The sequence below is a fragment of the Artibeus jamaicensis genome, unplaced genomic scaffold, assembly GCF_021234435.1.
Source record: "Artibeus jamaicensis isolate MK-2021 breed Jamaican fruit bat unplaced genomic scaffold, CSHL_Jam_final contig_956, whole genome shotgun sequence".
NCBI classification, from domain to species: Eukaryota; Metazoa; Chordata; class Mammalia; order Chiroptera; family Phyllostomidae; genus Artibeus; species Artibeus jamaicensis.
The window spans coordinates 137251-165186 of record NW_026522021.1 but is presented as its reverse complement, the minus strand read 5'-3'; the positions used below and the strand labels follow the sequence as shown (position 1 = coordinate 165186).

The following is a 27936-nucleotide window of genomic DNA, read 5'->3' as shown; positions in this document are numbered from 1 at the left end:
CCCCCCGCTCTCGCTGCACTCCCCATATAGCCTCCAACATGTACCCACCTAGACAGACTGCGGAGCCCGCCAAGGCCCTGGCTGCCTGTCCTCCCAACACCAGAGGGCACCCTTTGGCCTCTCTCTTCTGAGCCAGAAAGACCACTGGGGGGTGACTTGGCCTGTGAGGTGTTAGGCAGGGCTGCTGCTATTGCACAGGAGAGTGAAGAGCGAGACTGAGGTCCAAAGAACTGCTCATGGATATTCAGCCCATCAGTGACAGAGAAAAGGTCCTACTGGTGCCATATCCTCTGACACCAGTATGACTTAATTCCTGTCACAAAGTGGCTCTGCCATCACACGCAATCGAAGGGGAAAGGGTAAGAAAGCAGGGTAGCTGGCAGGTAACGATGGGGCCAGGGCCAGGAGTTAGCAGAGGGGAGTGCCTAGGTGTGGGAGGGGGACCCCTGAGGCACCCACACCAAGTGCCCCAGCAACGGACGCCCAGCAAGGCCAACGGGTCCACCGAGGCTCCGCTCTGCATCGCCCTCCCAGACAGTCCACCACTGAAGCTGTAGGCACGAGCCAGAATGGCGAAACCACCCCCTCTCCTCAGAGACCAGGGAAGAACGAAAGGCGGGTGAAGGCCCTTAGCAGTCCACTCGTGGGGGAAAACCCTGGCCTGCGCTCACGGGGGCAGTGTGACCATCCTGAGCCCGTTTCCTCGGATGGTGGGACCCTTCAGGCACGGTCTGCTTCCCCGCCGCTTTTCTCTTGGTAAAACCCATTTGTGTTTCTGTTTTCACATCTGGCAGAGCCAAGAAATGCTGTATAGAAAGAGACCCTACACTCGATGTGGAAAGAACGCCAGCTCACTCCCACCTGTTGGCACTCACAAGGTAAAGATGGAGAGAAACAGCGCCTGCTGCCTTGATGCCTGCCTTTCCTGGGTCCCTTCTGTCCTGAGTCTAAAAGTCACATAGGAAAATTAGCTCTTTTGTGGCTTTTCAGAAGCAACCCTCAGTGGGATGCCATCAGCAAAATCCAGAGTTTCTGGTGGGAAACTGAAACAAACGACCTGGTTTCTTCAAAAAAGCTTCAAGGGGAAAGAAGGATGGAGGAGAAGCCTGTGAACTAAGACTTCTCGTCATGTTAAGAAGTAGCCAGGAACAAGAAGCTGCAGCTGTATTATTCCATTTGCATGACATTTGAGAAGGGGCAAAACTACAGGGATCAGAATAAGAGGAGAGGTTGCTGAGGTGCGGGGAGTGGGCACCCACCGCAAAGGTACCTGGGGGAGTGTCGTGGGATGATGGAATATTCCTCATCCTGGCTGTCACACCGGTTACACAACTGCACACATCTCAGGACTCAACGAACTGTGCACTTAAACAAGTGAACTTCACTTAATTTTTCATAAGAGATTTTCATAAAAAATTTTGCATGCATAAATTTCACTGCATGCAAATTACAACTTAACATACTTGACCCACACCCAACCCCGCACAGCCCTGAGAGCCTTATAAGATTTATTAACCAATTGTAATGTGCGAGTGTCGTTTGGATCTTAAATTTTAAAAAAACTTTAAAAAATGTATGTCAATCAGGGAACTATGGATGAACGATGACTGAGCATCTCACAACGCTGGAGCTTATTGCTGACTTTAGGGCATGGCATTAAGTTACATTTAAAAAAGGAGTCCTTGAATTTCACAGGACTGAAATATTTTCACATTTCCATATCAGTTCATTGAAAATACTTCCAATTTCCTATGAAACCACAGATTTCTTTACTCATAATTCCTATGAATTATATGATTAATTATAAAATGACATGATTGATTCCAGATAAACCAGGAGAAGTGGGGAGAAAAAAGGAAACAAAATCGGAGAGGATAATTGTTTTTTTATTAATGATTTACTGTTTATGCTATCACAGTTATCCCCCAAACTTTCCCCCCTCCGTCCCCCTCCGCCCAGCCTGCCCCTCACTTCCACAGTCAATCCCCACACTGTTGTCCACGTCCACGGGTCCTTCATACATGTTCTTTAACTAACCCCTGACCTTTCAGTCAGTCCCCACTTCCCTCCTCCCTTCTGACCACTGTCAGTCCATTCCAGGAATCCATGTCATGGTTCTATTTTGCTCATTAGTTTGGTTTGCTCATTAGATTCCTCTTACAAGTGAGATCATATGATATTTGTCTTCTACCGACTGGCTTATTGATCTTAGCATAATGGTCTCCAGTCCCATCCATGCTGTCACCAAAGGCGAGAGTTCCTTCTTTCTTTCCACTCTGTAGCATTCCACAGCATAGATGTAACGGTTTTTTAATCCCTTCATCTCCTGATGGGCACATGCTGTTTCCAAACCTTGGCTATTGTAAATAGTGCTGTGAACATAGCAGTGCCTTAAGTTCTTTTGAACTGGTGTTGAAGGATTCTTAGGGTATATTCCTGGCAGTGGAATCGGTGTGTCAAAAGGCAGTTCCATTGTTAATATTTTTGAGGAAATTCCATACTGTTTTCCACAGTGGCTGCACCAGTCTGCATTCCCACCAACAGTACACTAGGGTCCCCTCTTCTCCACAACCTCGCCAGCACCTGTTTGTTTTTGATTGATTAACAATAGCCACTCTGGCCGGTGTAAAGTGGTATATCATTGTGGTTTTAATTTGTATGTCTCTGAGGGTTAATGATGTTGAGCATTTTTTTCATATGCCTATGGGCCCTCTCTATGTCCTCCTTGGAGAAGTGTCTATTAAGGTCCTTTGTCCATTTTTAAAATTGGATTATTTGTTTTCCTGGTGTTGAGTTGTATGACTTCTTTATGTACCTTGGAGATTAAACCCTTGTCCGATGTGTCACTGGCAAGTATGCTCTACCATAGAGTTGGTTCCCTTTTCCTTTTGCTGATGGTTTCTCTAGCCATGCAGAGCTTTTTAATTTGATGTAGTCCCATTTGTTTATTTTGGCCTTTATTTCCCTTGCTCTGGGGAATACATCAGCAAAAATATTGCTATGTGAAATATCCGAAATTTTACTGCTTATGTTTTCCACTAGGATTTTTATGGTATCACAACTTATATGTCAATCTTGTATCCATTCTGAGTTTATTCTGGTATAAGCTGGTGATCTAGTTTCATTTTTTTGCATGTGCCAACTCAGTTCTCCCAACACCATTTATTGAAAAGACTGTCTTTACTCCATTTTATGCTCCTGCCCCCTTTGTCAAATATTAATTGATCATAGAGACATGAGTTTATATCTGGGCTCTCTATTCTGTTCCATTGATCTATGTGTCTGTTCTTATGCCAGTACCAGACTGTTTTGATTACAGTGATCTTGTAGTATAGTTTGATATCAGGTACTGTGATCCCTCCGACTGTGTTCTTTCTCAAGATTGCCAAGGCTATTTTTTGGAGTATTTGTTCTAGATCTGTGAAATATGCCATTTGTCTTAATGGAAATTGCACTGAATCTGTTGACTGCTTTGGGTAGTATGGACATTTTCATGGGTAGTATGGACATGATGTTGATCTTCCAATCCACTTAACACTGTATAAGCTGCCACTTATTTGTATCTTCTTTAATTTCCTTCTTCAGTGTCCTACAGGCGTCCGAGTACAGGTCTTTTATCTCTTTGGTTAAATTTATTCCTAGCTACCTTACTTTTTTGGTTGTTTTTGCTACAGTAGATGGGATTTTTTTCCTTAAGTTTCTCTTTCTGATAGTTCATTGTTGATGTGCAAAAATACAATCAACTGCTGAATAATGAGTCTGTATCCTGCTACTTTGCCGAATTCACTTATGAGGTAGAATAATGTTTTGGTGGAGCCAACAGGGTCTCTGTGAACACGATCATGCTGTCTGTAAGGCCAGCTTTACTTCATCCTTTCCAGTTTGGATGCCTTTTATCTCCTCTTCTTGTCTGATCACCATGGCTAGGACTCCCAGTACTATGTTGAATATGAGTGGTGAAAGCAGACACCCCTGTCTTGTTCTTGTTCCTAAGGGAAGTGCTTTTAGTTTTGCCCATTGAGTATGAATTTGGCAGTAAGTTTTCAGATACGGCCTTTATTATGTTGCAGTGTGTTCCCTCTATTCCTACTTTGCTAAATTTTTTTTTAATCATAAATGGTGTTGTATTTTATCAAATACTTTTTGTGTCTATTGATATGATCGCATGATTTTTGTCTTTCGTTTTGTTTATGTGCAGTATCACATTTATTTATTTTTTAAGGTTTTCTAGAAGTTTTTAATGTGTTTTGTAAATTATACTGTAACAGTAAACTCTTACAAAGATGTTTTATGATTATATCATAGTAAGTGATTTTCACTGGGACAAAAAGACACGGGAAAAGATAAATAAACAACTACCACTAAATATGCACAGCTTATTGACATTTTTAGTAAAACGAGATTGGGTTTGTCCAGTGAAATACAGGCATTTGGCCCCCACCTCGGGTGGCAAATGGAAACAGGTTTTAGACATTCCTGTGACCTTGAATGTCTTGTTAAATGTGAGAGGGCTTTTGTTTTCCTTTTAGCCACGACATTTTCAGGAAAACTTCACCTGCTTTATATGAAGAACGCCCCAGAGGGCCATTTGCAGTATAATGAAATCCAAGTTCATTTCCTACTTTTTTCCCAGTATTTGAACTTTTCAAGACTAATGTATTCTTCCACCTTAAGGTGGAGCTTTGTTGGCCACACACACTGTCCTGAAGTCTAACAGTCCACACGAGGAGCCGGGGCCTCCTGGTTCAGACAGCAATCGGCAGCATAGAGACATCTCTCTCTGTTGTTTTCTGAGCATCCAGGGATCTAATTCCCAGGAGAAGACCAGCATCACGTTTATTGATTTGTGAATGTGGTACCATCCCTGGAATAAATCCTACTTCGTCATAGTGTATGATCTTTTTAATGTATTATTGGATCCAATTTGCTAGTATTTTGTTGAGGACTTTAACAGCTATGTTCAAATGCCCTCTAATTTTCTTTCTTTGTTTTGCCTTTACCTGGTTTTGAAAATAGGACAATATTGGCTTCGTAAAAAAGAGTTTGGGAGTCTTCCCTCTTCTTGAAATTTTTTTGGGGATAGTTTGAGAAGGATAGGTGTCAGTTCTTCTTTGAATGTTTGGTAAAATTTGCTCATGAAGCCATCTGGCCAAGGGCTTTTGTGTGCCGAGAGTCTGTTAATTACTGCTTTGATATCACTAGTTGTTATCAGTCCATTCAGGTTTTCTACTTCTTCCTGATTCAGTTTTGGAAGATTTTATGCTTCTAGAAATGTACCCATTTTGCCCAGATTGTCCAGTTTCTTGGCATATAGTTCACAGTAATTTCTTACAATCCTTTGTATTTCTGTGGTATCAGATGTTACTTTTCCTCCTTCATTTATGATTTTATTCATTTGGCTCCTCTCTCTCTTTTTCTAGATGAGTTTGGTTAAAGGTTTGTCAATTTTGTTTATCCTTTCCAGGACCCAGCCCCTGGATTCACTGATTTTTTGAAATTTTGTTTAGCTTCTATGTCATTTAATTCTGCTCTGATCTTGATTATTTCCTTCCTTCTACTTGCTCTGGGCTTTGTTTGTTGTTGTTCCTCTAGTTCTTTTAGATGTGGGATAGGTCATTTCTATGAGATCTTTCTATCTTCTTTAGGTAGGCCTGTAATGCTATGAACTTCCCTCTTGGGACTGCTTTCACTGTGTCCCATAGGTTTGGGTTGTTGTGTGTTCATTTGCATGGAGTAGTTTTTCCATCCCTTCACCTTCAGCCTGTATATAACTTTTGTGCTGAGCTGGGTATCTTGCAGACAGCACACATGCGGGTCATGTTTTCTTATCCACTCTGCTACTCTATGTCTTTTAATTAGAGCAGTTAACCCATTTACATTTAAGGATACTATTGATAGGTCTTACTCATTTTCCCCTTATTGCCATTTTCTCCCTTTGTCCCTATGTTCCAGGAGAGAGGATAATCGTTACAACTCAGTGATGAGTGCATATGCGTTCACTCTCCTATGTTCCATGCTTTAGTTTTTGTTTGAAGTGTTCCATAAGAAACAGCTTTACTTTTCTTTAAAGCACTCAGGTGCCAGAAGTGAAGCAGAGGAGGGGGTCGGGATTGGGGGTGCGCTACAGTGCTTCTCAAAGCAGTGAGCACAGCAGGATAGGAGCAAGGAGCCCGGGCCAGCTGGGGTGAGGGCTGGGGCACAGGCCTGTGTAGAAGGGTGGCTCTGTTCAGCTCCGGCCACTGCTGGCAGGCACCACTGTGGGCCTGATGTGGCCAGATTCTCTGACTTTGCTTCTTTATTTAAAAGCTTTTAAAAAATTTTTAAAAATATTTTCTTGATTATGTTATTACAGTTGTCCCAATTTCCCCCCCTTTGCCCCCCTCCACCTGGCGCTCCCATTCCCTCCAGCAATGCCCCCCATTAGTTCATGTCCATGGGTCACGGTGTATATAAGTTCTTTCGCCTCTGCTTTTCCTATAATGTTCTTAACCTCCCCCTGTCTACTTTGTACCTGCCAATTATGCTTCTTAATCCCTGTACCTTCCCCCCCATTCTCCCCCTTCCCCCTCCCAGATGATGACCCTCCAAATGATCTCTATATCTACGATTCTGTTCCTGTTCTGCTTGTTTGCTTAGTTTTCTTAGATCAGTTGTTGATAGTTGTGCATTTGTTGCCATTTTACTGTTCATAGTTTTGATCTTCTTTTTCTTAAACAAGCCCCTTTAACATTTCATATAATAAGGGCTTGGTGATTATGAAGTCCTTTAACTTGACCTTATCTGGGAAGCACTTTACCTGCCCTTCCATTCTAAATGATAGCCTTGCTGGATAGAGCAATCTAAGTTATAGGTCCTTGCTTTTCATCACTCAATGCAGTCTGGCCTGGGCTGAGACTGCTCCCTTCCCAGGTATCCTTCCTGGTGTTTACCCATCACACATGAAGGTGGAACTGCCCATTCCACTGCCACTGCCCCTCAGCGCCACACCACACCTGTCCGTGTCTCCACCCCTCCTACCCGTCTGGATGAATGTGTCTTCTTCAAATCCTTGGTTGTCAGACTTCCATACACCTTGATTTTCTGATGGTTCTGGGTGTTATTTTGAGGTGCTGTTGTAATTCTCTCTGTGGTTGCGCAACGAGGTAAAGCATGTTTATCTACATCTGCATGTTGACCAGAAGTCCTGACTTTTTCAAAAGAAGCTATAAGTCTAGGTTTTATACGGAATTGCCTGATTTTTCATTTAAAAATTTAAAAGTACTGTGTAAGCTAAACCTAGCCTCTGGATCAACTTGCCCTAGAGGCAGCCACATGTACAAATTAAGCATTTACTGATTCAACAGCCATTCTTTGGGCACCTTCACTCTGACAGGCCCCGTGCCAAGCTAAGGCCCCAGACAGGAATGAATGCCTGCTCAGTACCATGGGGGGCAGAAATAGAAACGAACTCCCATCCAACAAGAGGGGTGCTCCAGGCATAGTGCTGTATCACATCATGAGGTAATGTGTGCGGTGTTCAGGGAGGCCCCGGAGCTCCAGACGCCCGTGGGAGCCGTCGTTCCCGGGAGCTCCCTTGGATCAGGAATGGCTGGGGCAGATGCTCTGTCCAGAGGCGCAGGCTGAGTGAAGGCTAAGGAGTGAGCAGAAGAACACATAAAAGAGCCACTTTTTACTCATTATTAAGAGAACGTGTCAGTAACTGCCATTGAAAACAGTTCAAAAGATCTCCCCTAGGCAAGAAAACAATGTTCCTGAATTACAAGGCTCAAAACTGTAAGATGTCAACTTCTTTATACATTCAATCCAACCCCAACTAAAATCTCAGCAGGCTTTGTTTCATTTGTTTGGCTTTGGGGGACACCGACTGAGTCTAAGTTACATGGAAGTGGACAGGCCCCCCAAAGCCACGAGAATCTCAGAAGGAAGCTGGAGGGCCGAGCTAGCCTACTAGATATCAGGCCAAGAGTTACTGTAACACCACAGAAAACTGAACACTGTGATACTGGGGAAAGGACAGAAGGCAGATCAACAGAACAGAACAAAGTCTAGAAATTGATTCTCGCCTGACTGATAGCAACGGTGACAACTGAGGCATGCAGTGGGAAAAGAATGACCTTTTCAACAAATGATGCTGGGTTGAGTGAGTACTTACGAGAGAAAAAAAAATAATCTTAAAGAGCCTCTCGCAAGTCACCAAGGCCAGATCGATTTCAGCTGGATGGCAGAGCTAAGATTATGTCTGCAACAAGGATGCCCTTACATTAAAGAACATCTCCATGACCATAATAAAATAAGCAAATGTCTCTTAAACTGGACACAAAAGCATTAACTGTTAAGGTCAACCAACACATTGATAGAGTGGACTTCTGATCATCGAAAGACGTTATGAACAGAGTAAAAAGGCAAGTTACAGAAGGGAGACCATACCTGCAATACATTATCTAACAAAGGGCTTGTATCTTGAATATAAAGAACCCTACCAAGTCCACAAGATGACTGATAACCCTTGGGAAAAATGAGCAAAGTCTTGAACAGACAGATCTTCACAAAGGAAGATCCTTAAATGGCCAATAAACACAAGAGAAGGTCACAGGTCATCAGAGAAGCACAAATTCAAACAGAATACCACAACCTGCCCGTTAGAATGGCTAAAACAAGAAAGTTGACAAAAGTAAGCCTTTGTGAGAATGGGAAGCTGCTGATGCACCACACGCTGGTGGGGGGACTGGACACAGCACAGACATATTGGAAACTGGCAGTAGCTAATGGAGTTGATTATAGACCTTCCCTATGGCCAAACCACACCCTCCATAAAGAACACCCACACAGGAACCAAAACACATGCATGGGAATGAGATGTTCAGCGCAGATGGGAAACGATCCACGCGTGCATCACTGTCAGCAGGGATAGATGAAGGTGCACCAGCACGACGGAGTGCCACGCAGCGGTGAGCCTGCAGGAACTACAACTGCACCAGCATAAACCCCACAGACAGTGTGGAGAAAGAGACTAAAGGATAAACATTCCATGACAGCCACAACACTCACCTGTGTCACAAAAAGGAAGGTGGGTAACCTGAGGGTAGTGACTGGAGGGAACAGAGTGGCTTTTTTTTTTTGACCTGAGTGCTGGTTACATGTGTTTATTTTGTGACAAATAATCACACATAACCAAACCATGCACTTACGATTCATGTACACTGGTTTGTGTGTTGTATATTTCAGTAAAAAGCTTACAAATAAAAGCAGAGGTGGCCTTCCAGAACCGACCTTCCCTCTAAGCCCCACTCCCTGTCTCAGGCTCATCTCCACCAGCTGGCCCAGAGGACCACAGAAAGGAGTGGTGAGTGGCATAATGCTGCAAACCACAGCTCTTGATCAACCTTTAAAAATACTTTTTTAACCCTGGCTGGTGCGGCTCAATCGACTGAATGCAGGCCTGTGAGGCAAAAGGTCAGTCACCAGTTCAATTCCCAGTCAGGGCACATGCCTGGGTTGTGGGCCAGGTCCCCTCTGGGGAACATGTGGGAGGCAACCACACATTGACATTTCCCCCTCTTTCTCTCTCCCCTACCTTCTCTCTAAATATAAATAAATAATTTTTTTTAAGATTTTTTTTTTACTTTACTGCCTTTCTTCTAAAACCTTGATTTCTTTTCTCCAGTTGCCCCCTACCCCCAAATCTCCTAAATTTGGGCTTTGCTGACCTCCCTTGCCCTATCAGCTCAGAGGAGTCCCCACCCTCCATGTCACAGCCGCTCCCTCTCCTTCCCAAACCTGCTCCAGAGCCTGTGCACCTTGTCAGCTTCGACTTCAATGGTCCCCCAGCCTCTCCACACCCCCAGCCTCTCCACACCCAACCGGGCCCCGCGACCCGCCAGCTGTGCCTTCACTGTACTTGCCCCTGAGGACCTATCCTCAGTCCGTGTCGTCTCTCCCTGGACCACTTCCTGAAAGGTCCCTCAGCCTGCCTCCTGCCTCCCCTGCATCCGCCCACACTGAAGCCCACACGGGGCCCTTCTGAAACCATGGTCTGATCATGTCACTGTTCTACAAGAACACTCCAGCTGGGCTGCAGCTTGCCTTTTCCACCCACCCCACGCCACCCCATCCTGAACACATCCCCTCACAACCCCACCATGCAGAGCACTGCTATTCTACACAGCACGTGGTCCTTCTGACACACCACTGGCCCTCCTTGGGCCTCGACCACAGCCAGTCAACTCCCGTCCTACTTGCAGACTCGATGTAAACATCACCTCCTCTCCAAGGCCTTCCCCAACCCCAAGTCAGAGCCCGTCCCTGCTCCCGGGCCTCCCTGGCTCCTCCCATGCAGGTTTTCCAGCACAGCCATTCCAGATGCTTCTACTCTCGAGACTGCCCTTCCCACCGGACTGGGAGGCAGGGGCTCTGTTTTAGTGATCGGTCACAAGGGCCTTAGCACAGCACAGAGTTTTATATGAACACTGTCTGATGGGATGGATCCAGGATGCTAGCCAGGATTTCAACATCACCTCCTGTGCCCTGTCACCACCCCTTTCTCCCAGAGTGGGTAGCTTCCAAGAATTCCCCTGCATTCCTGGCAACACTCTAGTCCCGTGGTGTTCCTCCTGAGGTGGAACTCTGCCTGGGGGGAGAGTTGGGGCAAAATCTACTCTGACAGGTATTTTAACCGTCTCCTATCCCTACCCCGGAGGGCAAACACCATCTCAAGTACCCTCTGGGACTTACACTGATTTTACAAAGCTCAGAGAGCACGCTCCAGGGTCCAGAAGGGTCCACAGGTGGTATCTTTGTCAGCCGGCCACTCGTGGACAGTGGCAGCAGAGGGCATCTGGGCTGCAGAGGTTCTGAAAGTCAACTCTAGAGTGGTGACAGGGCCCTGGAGGCCGATACACCTGGGGACACTCACTGGTGCACACACAGGGCCTCCTCCTGGATCCCCGTCCCTAGAAGCCCAGGGTTGGGGACTACAGATTTGTGTCCTACGCCTCCATGTTGTCCACAGTGCTTGCTGGTCAGACAGTTGGTCCTGCTGGTTTTGGTCCCATTGGTTTGGTTTTAAAAAACATTCATGCCCAAAGTTTTGGACACAGTGTCTCAGGTGGCTAAGGCCTTAGAACACTAATTAGAAATCACCAGAATCATGGTGAGAATTCCTGGAGTAGCCCTGGGCCAAGCACAGTCCCCACACTAAGCCCCGTCACAACCCACTAATCTGGCGGGGAGGGGAAGCTCCGTGCCGTGACAGAGATCACCCTCGCTCGCTGGCTGAAAACAAGCAGGTGGGGCCTGTGATGCGGATCTACAGTGCAAGGTCTAGGCTTGTGGCCCAGCTGTAGTAGCTAAGTGACCGCTATGAGTCTGTATGGAGTGTTCGCAACAGCTAAGAGAATGGAGGCAGCGGGGCCAGGCGGGGAAAACGTGGCTTGTGAAGTTCAAAAGCCAGCCCTGCTACTCAGAAGTTAGGTGGCCCTGAGCAAACTCCTCCATCACTAGCACTTCAGCTTCCTCGTCCGCAAAACAGGATTACAATGCCTTTCTTAAAGGTCTCCGGTAAGACTGGAGATATCGATAATAAAGAAAAAATAGTAACACACACAACTGGAAGGCTCGTCATGCACCAGGACAGGGGCAAAGAGCTCTACAACGGATTCTGTCATTTAATTTTTACAACCTTAGGAGTAAAGTACTATTATTATCTCCAATTTACAGTCGAGGACATAGACTTCGAAAGAGTACATAACGGCAAACATCATGTGACTACTATGTGGGAGTCAGGATTCAAACCGGAGTCACACCCCTTTACAGCCCAGAACTCCATCACTGCACGACAGTGTTCCCCTGTGCAGTGTGCATGAAAAACTCCTCGCCACAGCAAGCATTTAGCATAATATAATGAGGGACGAGAGAAGGATTTCTACAGTGCAGCACACTACACATATAAGGTTAAAATTTTATGAGCAAGAAGAGGGAACTATAGTTTCAGCATAAATTGTTTTCTCTTTCAGCAAAGAGAAACAATTCGAATCTACACAATACAAGTGCGTCCACAGCCCAGGAATTTTACTGCAAGTCTGCCTTGCAAGGTGAGAGCAGTGACGGGGACAGCGGCAGCTCTGCAGGCTGCCATGACGCCTCACGTCCTCACTCAGGGCAGGGGCGTGGGGGCTGCAACTCCATTTCAGAGATGAGGAAATGCAGGGCCATGGTAAGCTGGGAGCTGGATGCACTGGTCCCCTTATCTTGAATGCCACATATTTTCCACCAAAAGTACTTCACTACACCTGTACTGGCCCCCGTTTGAACAGGCTGAATTCCAGCTCCCCTGCAGTTCTCCCCCTGGCCCCCTGATGGCAGCACCCTCTCGGCCCTCTCAGACCTGCCTTCTAGGGTCTTCCCAACAACACCTCTGACTGGCACACCTTCCTGATGCCTCCACCGGGGCTGGGGGATTCCTCATTTCCTAGAGCTCTGGCAGCCTGTGTCTCCCCCTCCCCTCCCTTCATCGGTGGGCCTCTCTGAGAAGCCACAAGGCCCCCTACTCTGTCTATCAAACGGTTCTGTTGCAGAGGCCCTGATTAGATACTTCACATGAAAAACCACTCGTTAAAAGTACTTTTCGCCCTGGCTGGTGTAGCTCAGTGGATTGAGCTCGGGCCTGCAAACCAAACAACCACGGTTTGATGCCCAGTCAGGGCACGTGCCTGGGTTGCAGGCCAGTTCCCAGTAGGGGACGCACGAGAGGCACCACACATTGATATTTCTCTCCCTCTCTCCTTCCCTTCCCTTCTAAAGATAAATAAATTAAATCTTTTAAGAAAAAGTACTTTTCAACGTCCTGACTTCTCAACTTCTTTAATATAAATGCTGCCTCTGTATTCCTACAGCACCTCACTAGTGCTTGGTGCCAAAATACATTCTGACACCGTCACTAGGCAGCTACCATGGAATAATGCTAGGTGACTATCACAAACATCACCTTACTTAACACCTGCAAGAGCCCCGAGAGATGGAGGTGATTGCTTCCATTTAGCAGATGAGGCAACTGAGGCAGAGCAAGGTTAAGGGTCTTCCCCAGGACCTGCCCAGAATTAGGCTGCAAGCTGGACAAACACGGAGACTTCTTCTATTTTCTTCATGACTATCTGGGACTTAGTAGGGCCTCGGTAAATATTTGCTGAGTTTTTTTAAATGTAAAATGTTAGTGGTAAATGTAATGCCGTTAGTGGTAAAGCAGGCCCCAGAATATGTTGTTTCATCCAATGTAGTTTTAATGTTAATGAGATGCTCCAGGAACTTAACTCTTGCTTACATCAATTAGCTTATGGTAAAATTGGTTTCATTATCCCATCAACAATATGAAGTGAGGACTTACTGTAAAGAACTGTATTTCCTGAATATATCTGCTTTACGGTTCGAGGACTGCAACATTTCTGGGAGAGAAAACTGTTACCAAAACTGGACTGGGGATCAGGAACCTGAACGCTCACCTGCCTAACCTGGCAGTTCCAGCCCTCGATGGCCCCACGCTCTGCACCGGAGACCTGCTCCTTGTGGACCCCGGGGAGCACCCCCGGGGCTGTGCCCAGGGCTCTCCCAGCTCTGGGCCTGGCCGGGTGGACACTCCCTGAAACCTGCCTGAAAGAACGTGGCCTGGCTGCGGGAGTGACACGAAACTCAATCTTGAGGAGACAGTGGTGCACTGTCATTTTTTCCCATCTAAAAACCATCTCTTATATTTTTCTTTAAACTAAGTCACCTTTTTAACAAAAGGAAGCTTTATGGAAGGTTAAAAAATCAATAAACTAAAAAGAAAACAGTATTAGTAAAGTCAAGCTGGATACTGTCTGTGACACTGTAAGTTACGATTAAGAAATACATACATGGTCTTCCTCCTGTTTCTGGCATAAAGCTCCTAAAGTCCTGAGTGATAAGAATGATAAAACTACCTTCTGTTATTTGTAGCAAGCCCCTTTCAACCACATCTGGGCTTATGTTAATAAAGTGACCCGTGGACAGCCCTAAGGATGGGGCTAGTAGCCAAGGGAACCAACCCTGCGATTACAGGGTCAGAACTTTCAGCCCCATCCCTGACCTTGGTGGGAGGGAAGAGGGACTAGAGGTTGAATAAATCTCTGATGTCCAGTGATTTAATTAATCATTCCTACAAAAAGGAGCCTCCATAAAAACCCAAAGAGATGGGGTTTGGGGTGTGGACAGCCTCAGGGCTGCTGAATAGGGGAAGGTGCTGGAGAGTGGGACACCCAGAAAGGGCCTAGAAGTTTGTGCCCTTTCCCGACCCACTGACCTACTCACCTTTTCCATCTGCTGTTCCTGAGTTATATCCTTTTATAATAAACCAGTCATCTAGTGAGTACATTGTTTTCCTGAGTTTTGTGAACCACTCTAGCAAATTAATGGAACCTGAAGAGGAAGTACGGGAACCTCTGACTTGCATCGGGTTGGTCAGAAGCCCAGGTGACAAACTGGACTTGCGACTGGAATCCAAAGGGGACAGAAACTCACATGGGACCCAGCCCTTAACCCGAGTGTGAACTCTAGGCAGCTGGTGTGAGGAGTTTGGGAACTGCTTGGTGTGGGAAAAACTACTGCCCCATCTGGTCACAGGAGTGTTCATTGTAAATATTGAGAGTTGAGGAAAAAAAACAGAGTTTTTCTCTTATAGAGCCACCATCCGAAGCTCTAAGCTGAAGGTAGCCCTCTTCACTCACAAAAAGAAATGAGCAGGTGTTAGGTATAAGGATTTATTGGCACCAAACTGCAAATCTCTCCTTGTCGCTAATGAAAAGAACTGAAAGAAAATTACAAAGGGTGTAGCTGCCTCACTAAGTGGTCCTGTGCCACCAGCACCTTCGTGATCCTGTCAGTTTACACTTGGGAAGGTCCCAGGCTGGGGAGGCAGGTGCCGGTTCCAGCTCTGCCTTGTGCAGTCATCCCAGGGTCACATCCCAGGTTTAACATCCCTGAGCCTCACTCAAGTTTTCTATCTGTAAAAAGGTGCCTTTCACTCTGGGGCTGGGGGTGTCCCGATAAAGTTCAAAGAAGACAGCTATAAAAGGACCCTGGCAACTCTAAAGTGCTCTGCACTTTAGAGTTCTGCCTTATGCGTAAACATAAGGCAGATTTGAAGTACAGTCTACCAATAAGGGAAAAGCCAAGACTCATCCCAAAAGGCTGCAAGGCACCTGTGTGTCTCTCGGCTGGCTCACTCCTGGCCGAGGCCTGAGTAAGGATGCTGTTGGGCCACATAGAAACAGCCGAGGACTCTAGAATGCTGAGACAGACCCCGAGAGGTGTGACTTACGCTGGCTGAATTTTGGTGAACTCGGGAATTTCGTTTTCTTTCTTTCTGAAGAGAAACCAGTAAGTCAGGAGACCCACAATGAGTGAAAACAGAATCATGTCCATCGTGCTGAAAAGAGACACTTCTTCAGTCATAGCCTCAGACCCGGTGGCGCTCGTATCCACGTTGGAGTCCCCCATGTTGATCATAAACTGTGGGGAGAGAGAAATAAGAAACTTCAGCAGGGAGGAGCAGGCCCCCCCGGGCCTGCTGGGGAGATCCCAGAAAGCTTCAGCCTGAGCCTCATGGGCTGCAGCAACAAGCCACACACCAGGGTAGGTGCTGCCGGCTCCTGCAGAATAACCTCTGAGTCCTTGGAGTGTATTGCCTGGTAAGAGTGTGTCTCTATATATACACATAGTTTACGTTACCAAGGTCACTTAGGGTGAACACCGGGGACTCTGAATCTCGTCTTTTCGGTTTGGCCTCTGGGGTGAAGGAGATAAAAGTAAGTAAGCTTAGAGACACTGGTGCTCCATGCCTACAAGACTCCAAAAAAGCCCCAGGACAGCTCAAGAGAGCTTCCCTGGCTGGCGCTGCTGCATATGACTGCCTCGTGGGACTCCTGGCAGAAGTCAGTGCTGTCTGGGTTAGTCCCCTGGGAAAGGACAACTAGAGGCTAAAAGACAGATCTCCTGGTTTCTCCCGGAATCCACCTTATGAAGCCTTCTCCCTTTGCTGACTTAGTCTGTACCCTTCTGCCGTAATAAACCATAACTGGATGTAAAACAGCTTTTGTGATTTCTATGGGTCCAGGGGAATCACTGAACCAGAGGGCTGTCTTGGGGACTCACCCCACACATCAACCTAGTTAGTTCCCTTGAAAGATGCTCAACTGGTCCTTCTACCACTGAAACCTGGCGTGTAGGTAGATGTGATATGAGTCCACAAAGACCAAAATTAACAATGCCTGAAACCTCAGCAGCCTACGTCTGCTGCCTATCAACAAGGCTGGGCTCAGCTCCGGAATCACACCCTTCGATTCCGCAATCCCTGCTTCACCAGCCGGGTTTCTTTCACCACAGCCGTGGCTCCAGGACGCAGTGAGGAATGCTGTCATATCTCAGCAACTCAGGCAACAGGAGATTGCTTCATATCTGACTTCCGCTGGCTGTCCCTGCCTCCGGGAAACCACGGGGCCAGCCCTGAGTAACTAGAACACCCAGCATGGGGGGGGGGGGTCCTGGCATCGGCCCTCCTGCAACTTGTTGGGGGTGGGCCACTCAGAATGGGCACTCCCACTTCATTCTTTCTGATGTCTGAGTTCCTGGGGTAAACTCGATTGATCTTTTTTTAAAGATTTTATTTATTTATCTTCAGAGAGAGGGGAAAGGAGGGAGAAATATCAACGTGTGGCTGCCTCTCACATAGCCCCCAATGGGGACCTGGCCCACAACCCAGGCGTGTACCCTGACTGGGAATCGAACCCGCAACACTTCGTTCGGTTCACAGCCCGAACTCAGTTTACTGAGCTACACCAGCAAGGGCCACGATTGATCTCTTTAGATATCTTACATTAAAGGACAAACTCAACTCCAGTGCCTACGGAGAGTACTGTTTACATTTAAGTATCAACTTAGAAACACACAACATTTATTCAGTGTCAGTCTGCCTTTCTATCCAGCCTTGTCATGCCATCTGTCATGCCCACGAGCCTTCCGTCAAGTGCTCACAAAACCAGGGAGAGAGAGGGCCTGCTGGGGTTCCTGGGGTTCCGGTCCGGGCGCGGTGCTGACTTGGGAAAGCCCGCAGCCCTCACAAAGCAGCTGTCAGTGGGCGTCTGCTTCCTGTCCCACTGCCCTCCCGACTCAGGCCACCCGGCCCCTTTTCTTTACCGAACGGGAACTAACGCCCACAAAGATAAAAAACTGTTGACAAGTACGCAAGCTGACTGCACATCTCAGAAAAGAAAGCTCATTTCCGGCAGGTTTCTAAGTGATGGTGCGCTGCAGGGCAGGAGACACGGCACACTGGCACTCACACAACTCCACACTTTTAACGACGTGTGGTTCAAGCCACCCAGACCCTAATGGGCCCTTCTCCACCTGGTAGCGAGAGGGAGCCTTTGAAAAAGTGAGTCAGATGATGTCAGCTCCTTCAAAGACCTTAAATGGCTTCATACTTAGTACAAAATCTAAAGTCCTTGCCTAGCCTATAAGCCCTGTATGATCTGGCCCCTGGATACCCTCCCACCACGTTCCTCACCACTCTGCCCTTCCTCACACTTCACCAGTCACACTGACCTCCTCACTACTCCCCAGGCCTCCAAGCCTTCATTGTGCCTCAGGGCCTTTGCACTTGTTAACATGCTGCCCAGGGTTCTCCCCCTCACTTCATTCAGTCTCCGGTGGGCAATCACCATTCAGAGACTTTGCCTCACTATTACATCTGCTCACTCTCCATTCCCTTGGCTCCTCACAGGACTGACCACTACCCAACATTATACATCTCTCCCCACTGGCCATCTCTCTTCACTAGGGTTAGCCAACAACGGCAGGAGCTTCGCTTTGTTCACAGCTTGGCAGATAACGAGTGCCTAGTACCAACTTGTAAAACAAATACACATATAATTCTGGAGTGGCTGGGTGGGTAAAGTGTGGCATGCAGATTATGGAGTAGTTTTATAATCTGAGAAGCACAATGCAGACACATCACTAAAACAGTTTGTGAGGCTATGTCCGCTCTTCACTCTTGCTCCGATACCTACACTTACTGCTTCTGCAGCACCTCAGGCCTCTCCGTTTTAGTTCAGAGTCAGAACAGCACAGATTCCTGCACCACCGTGGAAACCACGCAGCCCCACTGGGAATAGGACCGGCTCCCCACAGCGGGGGGTGGGGGTGGGGCTCAAGCCCCGCAGCCCCCACAAGCACACTGTACACAGTCGGGCCTCAGACCTGGGGTCTCGACAGAACTGAGAACGTCCCCAGCAGCCCAGACTCTGGGGTATGAAAATTCTGATAGGCAGAGCTGCAGAGGGGTGGTAGAAAAGCCCTGGCGATCATTTGTCTGAGGCCCATGTGCAATGAAGAATCAGAGGATCTGAATGGGTAAGCAGTTTACCCAAGTGGTGAAACCAGAAAGGGGGGCGGGGGTCCCAGCTTCCCGGGGGAGGCTGGTTCAGTACCCAGCGGAGTGGGAAGACCTGCTGAATACCGGTCTCTCCCCTGCTCTGCTGCGAGCTCTTGAGGCTCACGGGCACTTCTGAATCTGGCAGGTGTGGGAAAGGATGGCTGGCAGGCTGGCAAGAAGGAAGTGGACCCGAGAGGGAAAATCTCGACCCCACACTTCCCACGCTAGGAGGCAGAGGCGCACAGAGTACATACTAGTGAGCCTAGGGCCTAAAGCCATGAACAAGCTGCTAAAACACTATTATGGCCGCACAGCACTCTTTTCACACCGAAGCACACCCAAACACCCCCCCTCCTGCCTGCCTCCCTGGGCCCCTGCCCCAGAGCCTCTGCATGTGCCTGTGATGCTCTCCCTCTGGCTGACTCCTACTGCCTCCAGACCTCAGATCGACTGGCACTTCCATGGGTCATGCTTTCCTGGCAAATTGCTTGGCACACAGCCTAGTATTCAATGAACACATTATGACGAAGGATGTAAAATCTGCATGAGCCAGTAACCTGAAGTATACGGATTTAAATGAAATTTGGGCTGGCAATGTGCCCATTTGGCAATGGGACGGAGGCCCAACCTCTCGCAGTTCACAGAGATGCTGGGATCTCAGACAAATTTCTGTGGATTCTAGGCCCAAAGCAATACCTAACAGGTGTGTACAGGAAGTAGTCAGGTCGAAACAATCACTAAAACCCCAGCTTCGCAAAGATACAAAGTCATCAGAAGAAATGTAGGACATCTGACAGTGACACTGAACTACCCCGAGACAGTACTCATGTGAACAGGCAGGGACTTTCACGGACCCGAACTTCCACTGCGCTGGAAATCAGACACCTGTGGAAGTCTGACGTGGTACCTCGGTATCTGGGAACAAAGACCCTACGACATAAAGCCACTCTCCTCTGCTGTGTGACATATTTTGATGGGAAATTTTTGACATCCTGCCTGACAGGTGTCCCTCCATTTCAGGTATGGCAGGGCGACCACAAGACTGAGGTGCCCACAGGTAATCCAAGGAGACTTTGGGGGACCTGTGTGATCTTTCTGCCCTGTGAGTCACTTCTTCTTTCCACACGAAGAGCTCATGGGCCAAACGTGACATTTGCCAGCAACAGAAAAAGAGGAGCAGGTGGATGAGGAGGAGGAGATGGATATGAGAAAACAGAAAGAGTAACTTCTGAACCAGACTGGAGAACTGCTACAGTTCTGCCACCAGCTGGCTGGGCTCCCGGGCAAATCCCTTCCTGGCGGGACGCGAGGCTTTGATGCCCTCGTCTGTAAAGTTAGGCATGGAAAGTGGGGATGTCGAAAAACCACCCCAAGTAGAACAGATTGGGCTTGATCCTTCATTACAAATTAGGCCTATACATAAGTTTTTATCATGATTACAAAAGACAACATACATGCAGAAAGCAGCAGACAGACAGACAGATCCTATTCCTCCTGGATTTCAACAGCTAGCCAACGCCCACTAACGGCATGGGCCGCGGTTAGCGACGCCAGGCCCCGGGCCCCAGTCAGCAAGCAGGCAATGCATCACGCTGCAGAGCAGGTGGACAAATTCCTGGCCTCTCAGGCCAGGGGCACTGGTGGGATCTTCACCAGCTTCTGAAAGAACAAATGAGGTAAGAACAGAAGGGCCCTTTCCCCATCCAACTGTTTACAATATTGAAGTGTAAAATTATCTTCCAGGATGTATTTGCCATTTCTGTTTACCATACATGACTGCTGGTCACTAAATAAGACTGATCAACCAACCCAGCACTGACATCAGAGTGAGCCCATCACCTGATGCAACAAAAAGGAAGGAAGTGAGCAAGCATCTTGGCCCTTTTGGCATGTAAATCGCCCAGTAGCGAACAGTCACTGGCACCTCGGGGCAGCCCAGAAGCTGAAGGCCTGGCACCATTCCTCAGCTTCAGTGGGAACAGGGTCTGCTCGGGTCCACACGCCTCTGCCAAGGTTTACTGGTTTCAAGGTGAGGGAAAACCCTGAGGAAAACAGACTGCTCTTGCCTGATGGCCCATCCTCTGAAGACTGAGAGATCCGCAGGGAGAAGTACCTCCCTCAAGGCGGCCTGCTGAAGAGCAGCGCTCAGAAGGGCAATGGGAACCGACTCCTCTCGGCTGGAGCGGCCGTGTCCCACCTTTTGGGTCTCCGGGCCACACTGGAAGAAGAGGAGTTGCCTTGGGCCCCACATTAAATACACAAACACTAACAAAAACTGATGAGCCCCTCCCAAAAGGTTTTAAGTAAATGTATGATTTTGTGTCGGGCCATGGGCTGGACACCCGACAGCATGTCCACAAAGTTTATCGCCCAAACTGAGATGTGGCTGCTGCCAATTTCTTTGGGTTTATCCTGTTTGGAATTCTCTCAGCTTCTTGAATTTGTAGATTTGAGGACTTTCCAGCCACTTGTTGTTCAAACACTTTATCACCCACAACCTCTTTTCCCTCTCCTTCTGGGGCTGTGACGACATAAATGTGTTTTATTAGTCCCACAAGTTTCTGGGCTCTGTTCAGGTTTGCCGGTCTAGTTTCTCTGTTGTTCAGATGGGCTCATTTCTACTGTTCTACCCTCAAGTTCACTGATGATTTCTTCTGTCTTCTCCATTCTTTTGTGGAGCCATCCACTGAGGGTTTTTTCCCCTCCGTATCACATTTTTTAGTTCTAAGGTGTCTGTCTGGCTCTTCTTTATACCTTGTATGATTTCAATGTCTGTCATCTCGATATTGATACCTGTTGATTGTCTTTTTGCATGCAGGCTGAGATTTTCCTAGTTCGTACTGTGGTGAGTGACTTTTAAATTTATAACACCCTGCACATTTTTGGTATTATAATACTCAATCTTATTTAAATCCTCTCTTGTATCAGGCCTCCTCTGCCATCACACTGGTGGCGGGTGGACAGTGCCAACCCACAGGTGTTGCCCAGCAGCTACAATGTCACGGGGAGACCTGGTGGGGGTGGGGGTGGGTAGAGCTCTGAGGACAAAAAAGGTAAGGTGGTCCAAAACAGTCAGTGAAGTTGCATCAACATCTGAGCTGGGCCATGAAAAAGGCAGAGGGTCCACCAATCCTATAGAGGAGGTAAGAGGAATTCTAGGCACAAATAGCACGTACCAAGGCCTAAACCACGAAAGACCAGTAGCTACAGAATCTGCTGTAATCAAGTGTGGAATGATGGGGTGCATTTGTATGTGTGGGTGTGAGGGTGGTGAGGAAGAGATGAACGTTTCAAATGAGGCTGAGACCAGTGTGCAAAGGGCCCAGGAGCCCTCTATGTGTCCAAGGTCTTTGGGCCCTGGGCAGCTGGTGACAACAGGGTGAGGGTGCGACGCAATCAAAAAGAACTATGTACCTCCACAACGGTGCAGGCACCACATTGTGTCAATACACTCGCAGAACCTTGGCTAAGGCTAAAACAAACTCAGGTCCACATTCCACAGCCGATACTCAAAGGCCCTTAGCAGACAACCTTTCTCCTACATATCAGGGCTTACGAGTGTGAGCTGGAGACACATGACTGCTATTGGGAAAGAGGGAGGCAGCCAGGAAATCTGGATCTGTGGAGGCATGACTTGGCAAGAAGCTGTAGGGGACCGGTTTGTCTTGGCCTGGCAAATGTGACTCAGCTCTGTATGGAAAACCTACAGATGCGAAGTGGTGGGCAGGAGCCAGACCTTCAAACTGAGTTTTCCCCTGGGAATCAGGCCTAGAAAATGCATACAGACTGTTATGGCTTGCTCTTGCCAAAACTCCATCACCATGGTCTAAAACAACAAAAGTGTATTATCTATCTTCAAGGTAACTTCCAAAGCCTATGTGAGCTCTCCCAAGGACAGAGCAAATGAGCTCATTGCCATCCCCCTCTGCCTGCTATTTTTATTTCCTTGATTGTACCTAGAATGTAGACAATAATCTTCTATGTGATAGATAATAAATCTTTCTTTGATCTAAGACCCCAGGAAAACAATAAAAGCCTGTCTAGGCAAGGGTCCGGGCGCTCCCCTCTGGAGGGAGTGGCCGAGGCACCATAGGCACTCTCCCCTTGAGAGAGTGGTCGTGGCTGTTCCCTTTTTCCACACAAGGTTGTTGTCGCCTGTGAATGATTCTCATCGTAAACCACAACAGGCGGACTCTGCTGGACAGGGTCTGCAACAAGAAGCAGACGGACAGCCAGCATCACTCAGCACAAATCAAGCTGACGAAGCCCCACGGGCGCTGACCACTGGGACTGTAAAAGCCATACAGGCTGGTTCCAGCCAGTCTCCCTGGGGGCTTGGCCACCTGACCTGAGCACCAAGTCAGGTGAACCCTGCTCCCCTAAGCCTTTGGCAAAGTGCTCCAGGGCCTTCAGTGGGTATAACTTAGTAACACTTAAAAGTTAGCACAGGGAAATTTATGGGTACAAGATAACTTCACATGAGTTCTGTGAGGTAACAAAAAATTATATATATATATATTGCTCTCTGTGTCCTGTTCCTGACATAGAACTCCCTCAGAATCTCCTGAGTGACAGCAGTAGCTTTTGTCTAATGAGGCGAATCTGGGCGGGCTCCTGGATGGCTCCTGGACTGGTCACCAGGAAGATCAAGCCACGATTAGAAGCTTGGGATTTTCAGCCTCACCCCTTCTACGGAGAGGGGGAGGGGCTGGAATAGAGCTGACAGTTGGTGATGCCTACATACTCAGGCCTCCATGAAGTCCCAAGACTGCAGGGTTTGGAGACCTTTCAGGTTGGTGAACACATCCACACACTAGAAGGTGACATACACCAACTCCACAGGGACAGAAGCTCCTGCACTCAAGACCCTTCCAGAATTCACCCTGCGTACCTCTTTCTCTGGCTGGTCATCAGCATCCTTCATCACATCCTCCAATAAACCGGTCAGTGTAAGTAACTGTTCTGAGTTCTGTGAGCGGCTCTAGTAAACTGACTGAACCAGAAGAGGAGGTCACTGGACTCCCACTTACAGCCTATCGGTCAGAAGCACAGGGGCCATCCTGGACTTGCAACTGGCATCTGATGCGGAGGCAGTTTTGTGGGACTGAGCTCTTAACCTGTGGGATCTGATGCTGTCTCCAGGTAGATAACATCAGAATGGAGTTGAGTTGTAGATTTCCCAGCTGGTGTCGCAGAGAATGAAGGGCTGTGAGTAGGGCAGAAGTGTGAGAATAAAGGAGAGGCTCAGGAGGGAGAACTGGGTTTTTCTAACACAGGTTAATATAGGTTAGTCCTCACTCCTTTGCCTCAATTAATTTTGAATACAAATAAAGAAGAGAAACACAAAGCTGAGGACTTGCCTTAGTTTACTCAGGCACTGGGCAGACCAGTTCTGAAGGCTGCTTCTGTCTCTAGGGCGTCAGCAGGAATAAGGGGTGACGTTCTGACAAGAAGCCCTTGAGAGCAACTGGACCCCCTTGCCACTCCCTCCCCCAAACACGTACACATCGCAGGGCGTGCTGCAGTTCACGTCACGGTCCACGCGGCAAGCCTGCGGCACAGCCGGTGGCACACCCTCCCTTCCATAGAAACGAAAACAGGATGGGCCGGTGCCCCCCAAAGTGAACGTGCACTAAGGGCTCATATCTACTTATCTACCTATATAAATATATCACTGTGTGGTTGCCTCTCATGTGCCCCCCACTGGGGACCTGGCCTACAACCCAGGTATGTGCCCCGGCTGGGAATTAAATCAGCAACCCTTTGGTTCTCAGGCCAGCACTCAACCCACTGAACCACACCAGCCAGGGCTATATTTTTATTTACTTATGTTTAGAGAGGGAAATAGGGGAGAAATAGATGGAGAGAAACATCGATAGGTTGCCTTTTGCAGGCACCCTGACCGGGGACTGAACGCACACCCCAGGCATGTGCCTTAACCGGGAATCGAACCTGCAACTTTTGGTTTTGCAGGTAGACACCCAACCAGCTGAGCCACACTGGTCAGGGTAAGGGCTCATTAAGAGAGGTACAAGTGGGCTACACTCAGCATCAAAGACAAACTGGAACACAACTGGAAAGCATCCCCATGATGGAGCAGTCCCCAAAACATGAAGCACTAAAGGAACTAAAAGAATTACTACACTCAGGAAAAGGAGATTCGAAGGTAGCTAATCCCTTCTTTGACTAGTTAGAAAACAGAAAAAGGAGAGGCCCCAGAGTGCAGAAGCGGGGCCTGGTCGTGGAGGGCAGTGCTGTGTACACTCTGCAAGAAGAACTCCCTGACAACGGAGCTGCAAGTGAACGCACTGCTGTGAGGCAAGGCCCGTCGCAGCAGATGCGCCAGCACAAGGCTGGCCGATCTGGGTTCAGTGAATGACACAGAGGGTACCTGCCATCCCAGGGGCCTGGGACACAAACCCACCATATTAATGTTCATTCAGACGAACTGGTTGATGGGTGAGGCTATGCGCTGAATTAATACTTAAATACCTGCCTTCTGGATCTCTTTCACTGAACCTTTTGAATGAATACACACACGTGTGCACACACACACACACACACACACTCTACCTTACATTAAACAAGAGCTATGCAAAGCAAGGGCAGACATCCAGTGACATGCGATCCCACAGCAACCCGAGGCCTCAGGAAAGAGGAGAGACAAGGAGGTTTAGGGCAGACCCCTGAACAAGGCAGGAAGGGGGAAGCGCTACCTCTTTCAACTAAAAACTGTTCCCATAAATAATCCGCGCTTCATACAGAGCTGTGTCTCATCTTTAACAAGAACCTTCCCATGGGGTAATGGCCTTCTGGCTTCCCCAAACACACCATCGTCAAGCCCTAATTACGTCTTTAAAACCCAACTCTGGGCCCTGGTCAGGTAGCTCATCTGGTTAGAGCACAGTCCTGATACATCAAGGTTGCGGGTTAGATCCCTGGTCAGGGCACGTACAAGAAGTAACCGATGAATGTGTGACCAAGTGGACCAACAAACTGCTGTTACTCTGTCTGTCTCTCTAAAAATCAAGAAATAAAAAAATGTAAAAACCCTCAACTCGGTCTGCACAGACAGTGCTGCTCCCTGATGGAACTTTCACTGCTCCCTCTGGCTCCGGGAGGGAGGACGTGGTGTCTGTGAACGGTGACAGACAGGACCAGGACTGGCGGCACTGCTGGCTGGGCCTCCCCACTCAGGCACGTCATAAGCCACTTGTGCCAGGATCTCTGACTGTCCCTACCCAGACTCCAGCAGCCAGGGACTCGCCCCCCAGCCTCCCCTCTCCCTGCTCAAACGCTGACGTTAGAGGGGTTAAAGCCAGGCCAGAAGCTGATCATCCACAGAGTGTTTCTCTCTAGTGTTTTCCTTCATTTCTTCCATACATAAATATATCACACACATGCATGTACATGTATATACATTCATACAAATAGCAAGTAAAATGTACTCTCTTTTATAAAGCATTTTTTTCTGTTGCTAGAGGATCCTTTTTTAAAAAAAAAATTTTATTTATTTATTTTTAGAGAGAGGGGAAGGAGAAAGAGTGGGAGAGAAACATCAGTGTGTGGTTGCCTCTCATGTGTCCCCTACCGGGGACCTGGCCTGAAACCCAAGCATGTGCCCTGACTGGGAATCGAACCAGCAACCCTTTGGTTCCCAGCCCGCGCTCAGTCCACTGAACTATACCAGCCATGGCGAGGATCCTTTATAATGATATTTCTTTGGTTGTCCGATAATCCCCTGATTTGATATACCATTATTTACTTAATTGCTTCTTTACCCTTCATTTATTAAAATATTTTTTAGTATTTGTTTATTTTTCAGAGAGAGGGGAAGGGAGGGAGAAAAACAGGGAGAGAAAAATCGATGTGAGAGAGAAACATCGGTCGGTTGCCTCCCAACATGCTCCCCGACCAGGGGGTGAACCCACAACCCAGGCTTGTGCCCTGACCAGGAATGGAACCAGCGACCCTTTGCTTTGCAGGATGATGCCCAACCAACTAAGCCACACCAGTCAAGGTGAAATATTTTTGTTCACATAAATATATTGTGTACATGTGTATATTGGGCACATGGGAGAAAAGATGAGAAAAGCATAGCCCTGCTGTGCAAAAGTTCACAATCTGGTCAAGCAAACACCAGATAACACTGCAGTCAAATGCGAGAAATGCAGTTAACATCCAAGTGCTATGGGGATGGAGAAGTGAGTAACCTGCCCCAGGAAACGGGGGAATACTCCACAAAAGAGCAATTTCAGCAGTGGTCCTTCCGGTTCCTCACGTTGGTGAGTGACTGCCACTTCTTGGGTGTGTATGTACGTTAGCGTCTCGGCCTCCTCACACCGAAGTCACTGTGGTCTCCTAAGTGAGGAGCTCAACGCTCAGATCAGGTTTAAGTGGTTTGTGTGAGGTGGTAAGTGGCGCAGCTTAAAGTAAAATGTGTGTCTTTTTCTGAGGTCCATTTTGATTTCTTCCCTAAATAATATTAATAAAAGCATCTTTAGACAGAAGCTTTTACCTTAAAAAAAAAACCCTTAAATTCCCAACTAGATTTGAATTTATATAACTCTTGATACATACATTGCCTTTAAATAGGATCAACCTCTAGCCAAGCTGATAAAGACAAAAAAGAAAAAAAATGGCATAAATTGCCAATAAAGGGAATAGGAGAGGGGGACATCACTAGACTCTGCAGCCATGAATACTGTGATATGGGAAACTATGACACAAACTATGGCACATTATGCCAACAATTGATAACTTAAGTGAAATGGTCAAATTTCTTAATAGACACAACCAGAGCTCACCCAAGAAAAACAGATAACCCAAGGAGTTCTCTAAAAGAATTCAAATTACGTTAAATCCTTCACCATAAATGAATACCGGGAGCAGAGAGCACCGGTAAATTCTATGAAACATTTAAGGAAGAAATAATGCCAGCTCTATACAACATCTGTCAGAAAATACACTTCCCAACTCATTTTATGAGGCCCGTGTTACCCTCATACAAAAACCAAAAACAGTATGAAAAAAACTACAGACCAACATGCCTTATAAACACAGATGCAAATATTTGAAAAATTAGCCATTAAATCCAGCACTGTACACAAAAGGGCGCCGCACCACGACCAGATGGACGGGACACCAGGAGGGCAGGCTGGTTCAGTACCGAAGCACCCTGCAGTTCACAGTATCGACAGGCTTAACGAACTCAGATGATCCTCTTAATAGATGGAGAAATAGCATCTGAAGATATTCAACATCCATTCACGATGAAAACACCAGGTAAACTAGGAATGACAGGGAACTACTTCAACCTGATAAAGAGTCATGGGCATGTTATTAGAATGATAACAGTACCCACTTCATTGGGTTATTGTGAGGATTAAATAAGATAAATTTGTAAAAGGTTTAGAACAGTACCTAGCAGAGGGTATGTGCTATAATAAATGTAGCTGATACTATTAAAAATTCTGAGTAAGAAACAAAAGATTAAG

The 27936-nt window shown here is 47.4% G+C and overlaps 1 protein-coding gene across 4 annotated transcripts in view; it reads right to left on the bottom strand.

Moving 5' to 3' along the window:
• Nucleotides 1-27936, bottom strand: part of LOC119044690 (NADPH--cytochrome P450 reductase) — a 69311-nt gene that overhangs the window by 24812 nt on the left and 16563 nt on the right. For 3 of the 4 annotated variants that reach the window (XM_037139150.2, XM_053655344.1, XM_037139152.2), the window contains exon 2: nucleotides 15329-15519. In XM_037139150.2, coding sequence (XP_036995045.2) covers nucleotides 15329-15516 — 188 coding nt within the window. In that variant the 5' untranslated portion in view covers nucleotides 15517-15519. Of the gene's footprint in view, nucleotides 1-15328; nucleotides 15520-23330; nucleotides 23517-27936 lie in introns of those variants that run through there. The other variant, XM_037139151.2, reaches the window with a different exon arrangement.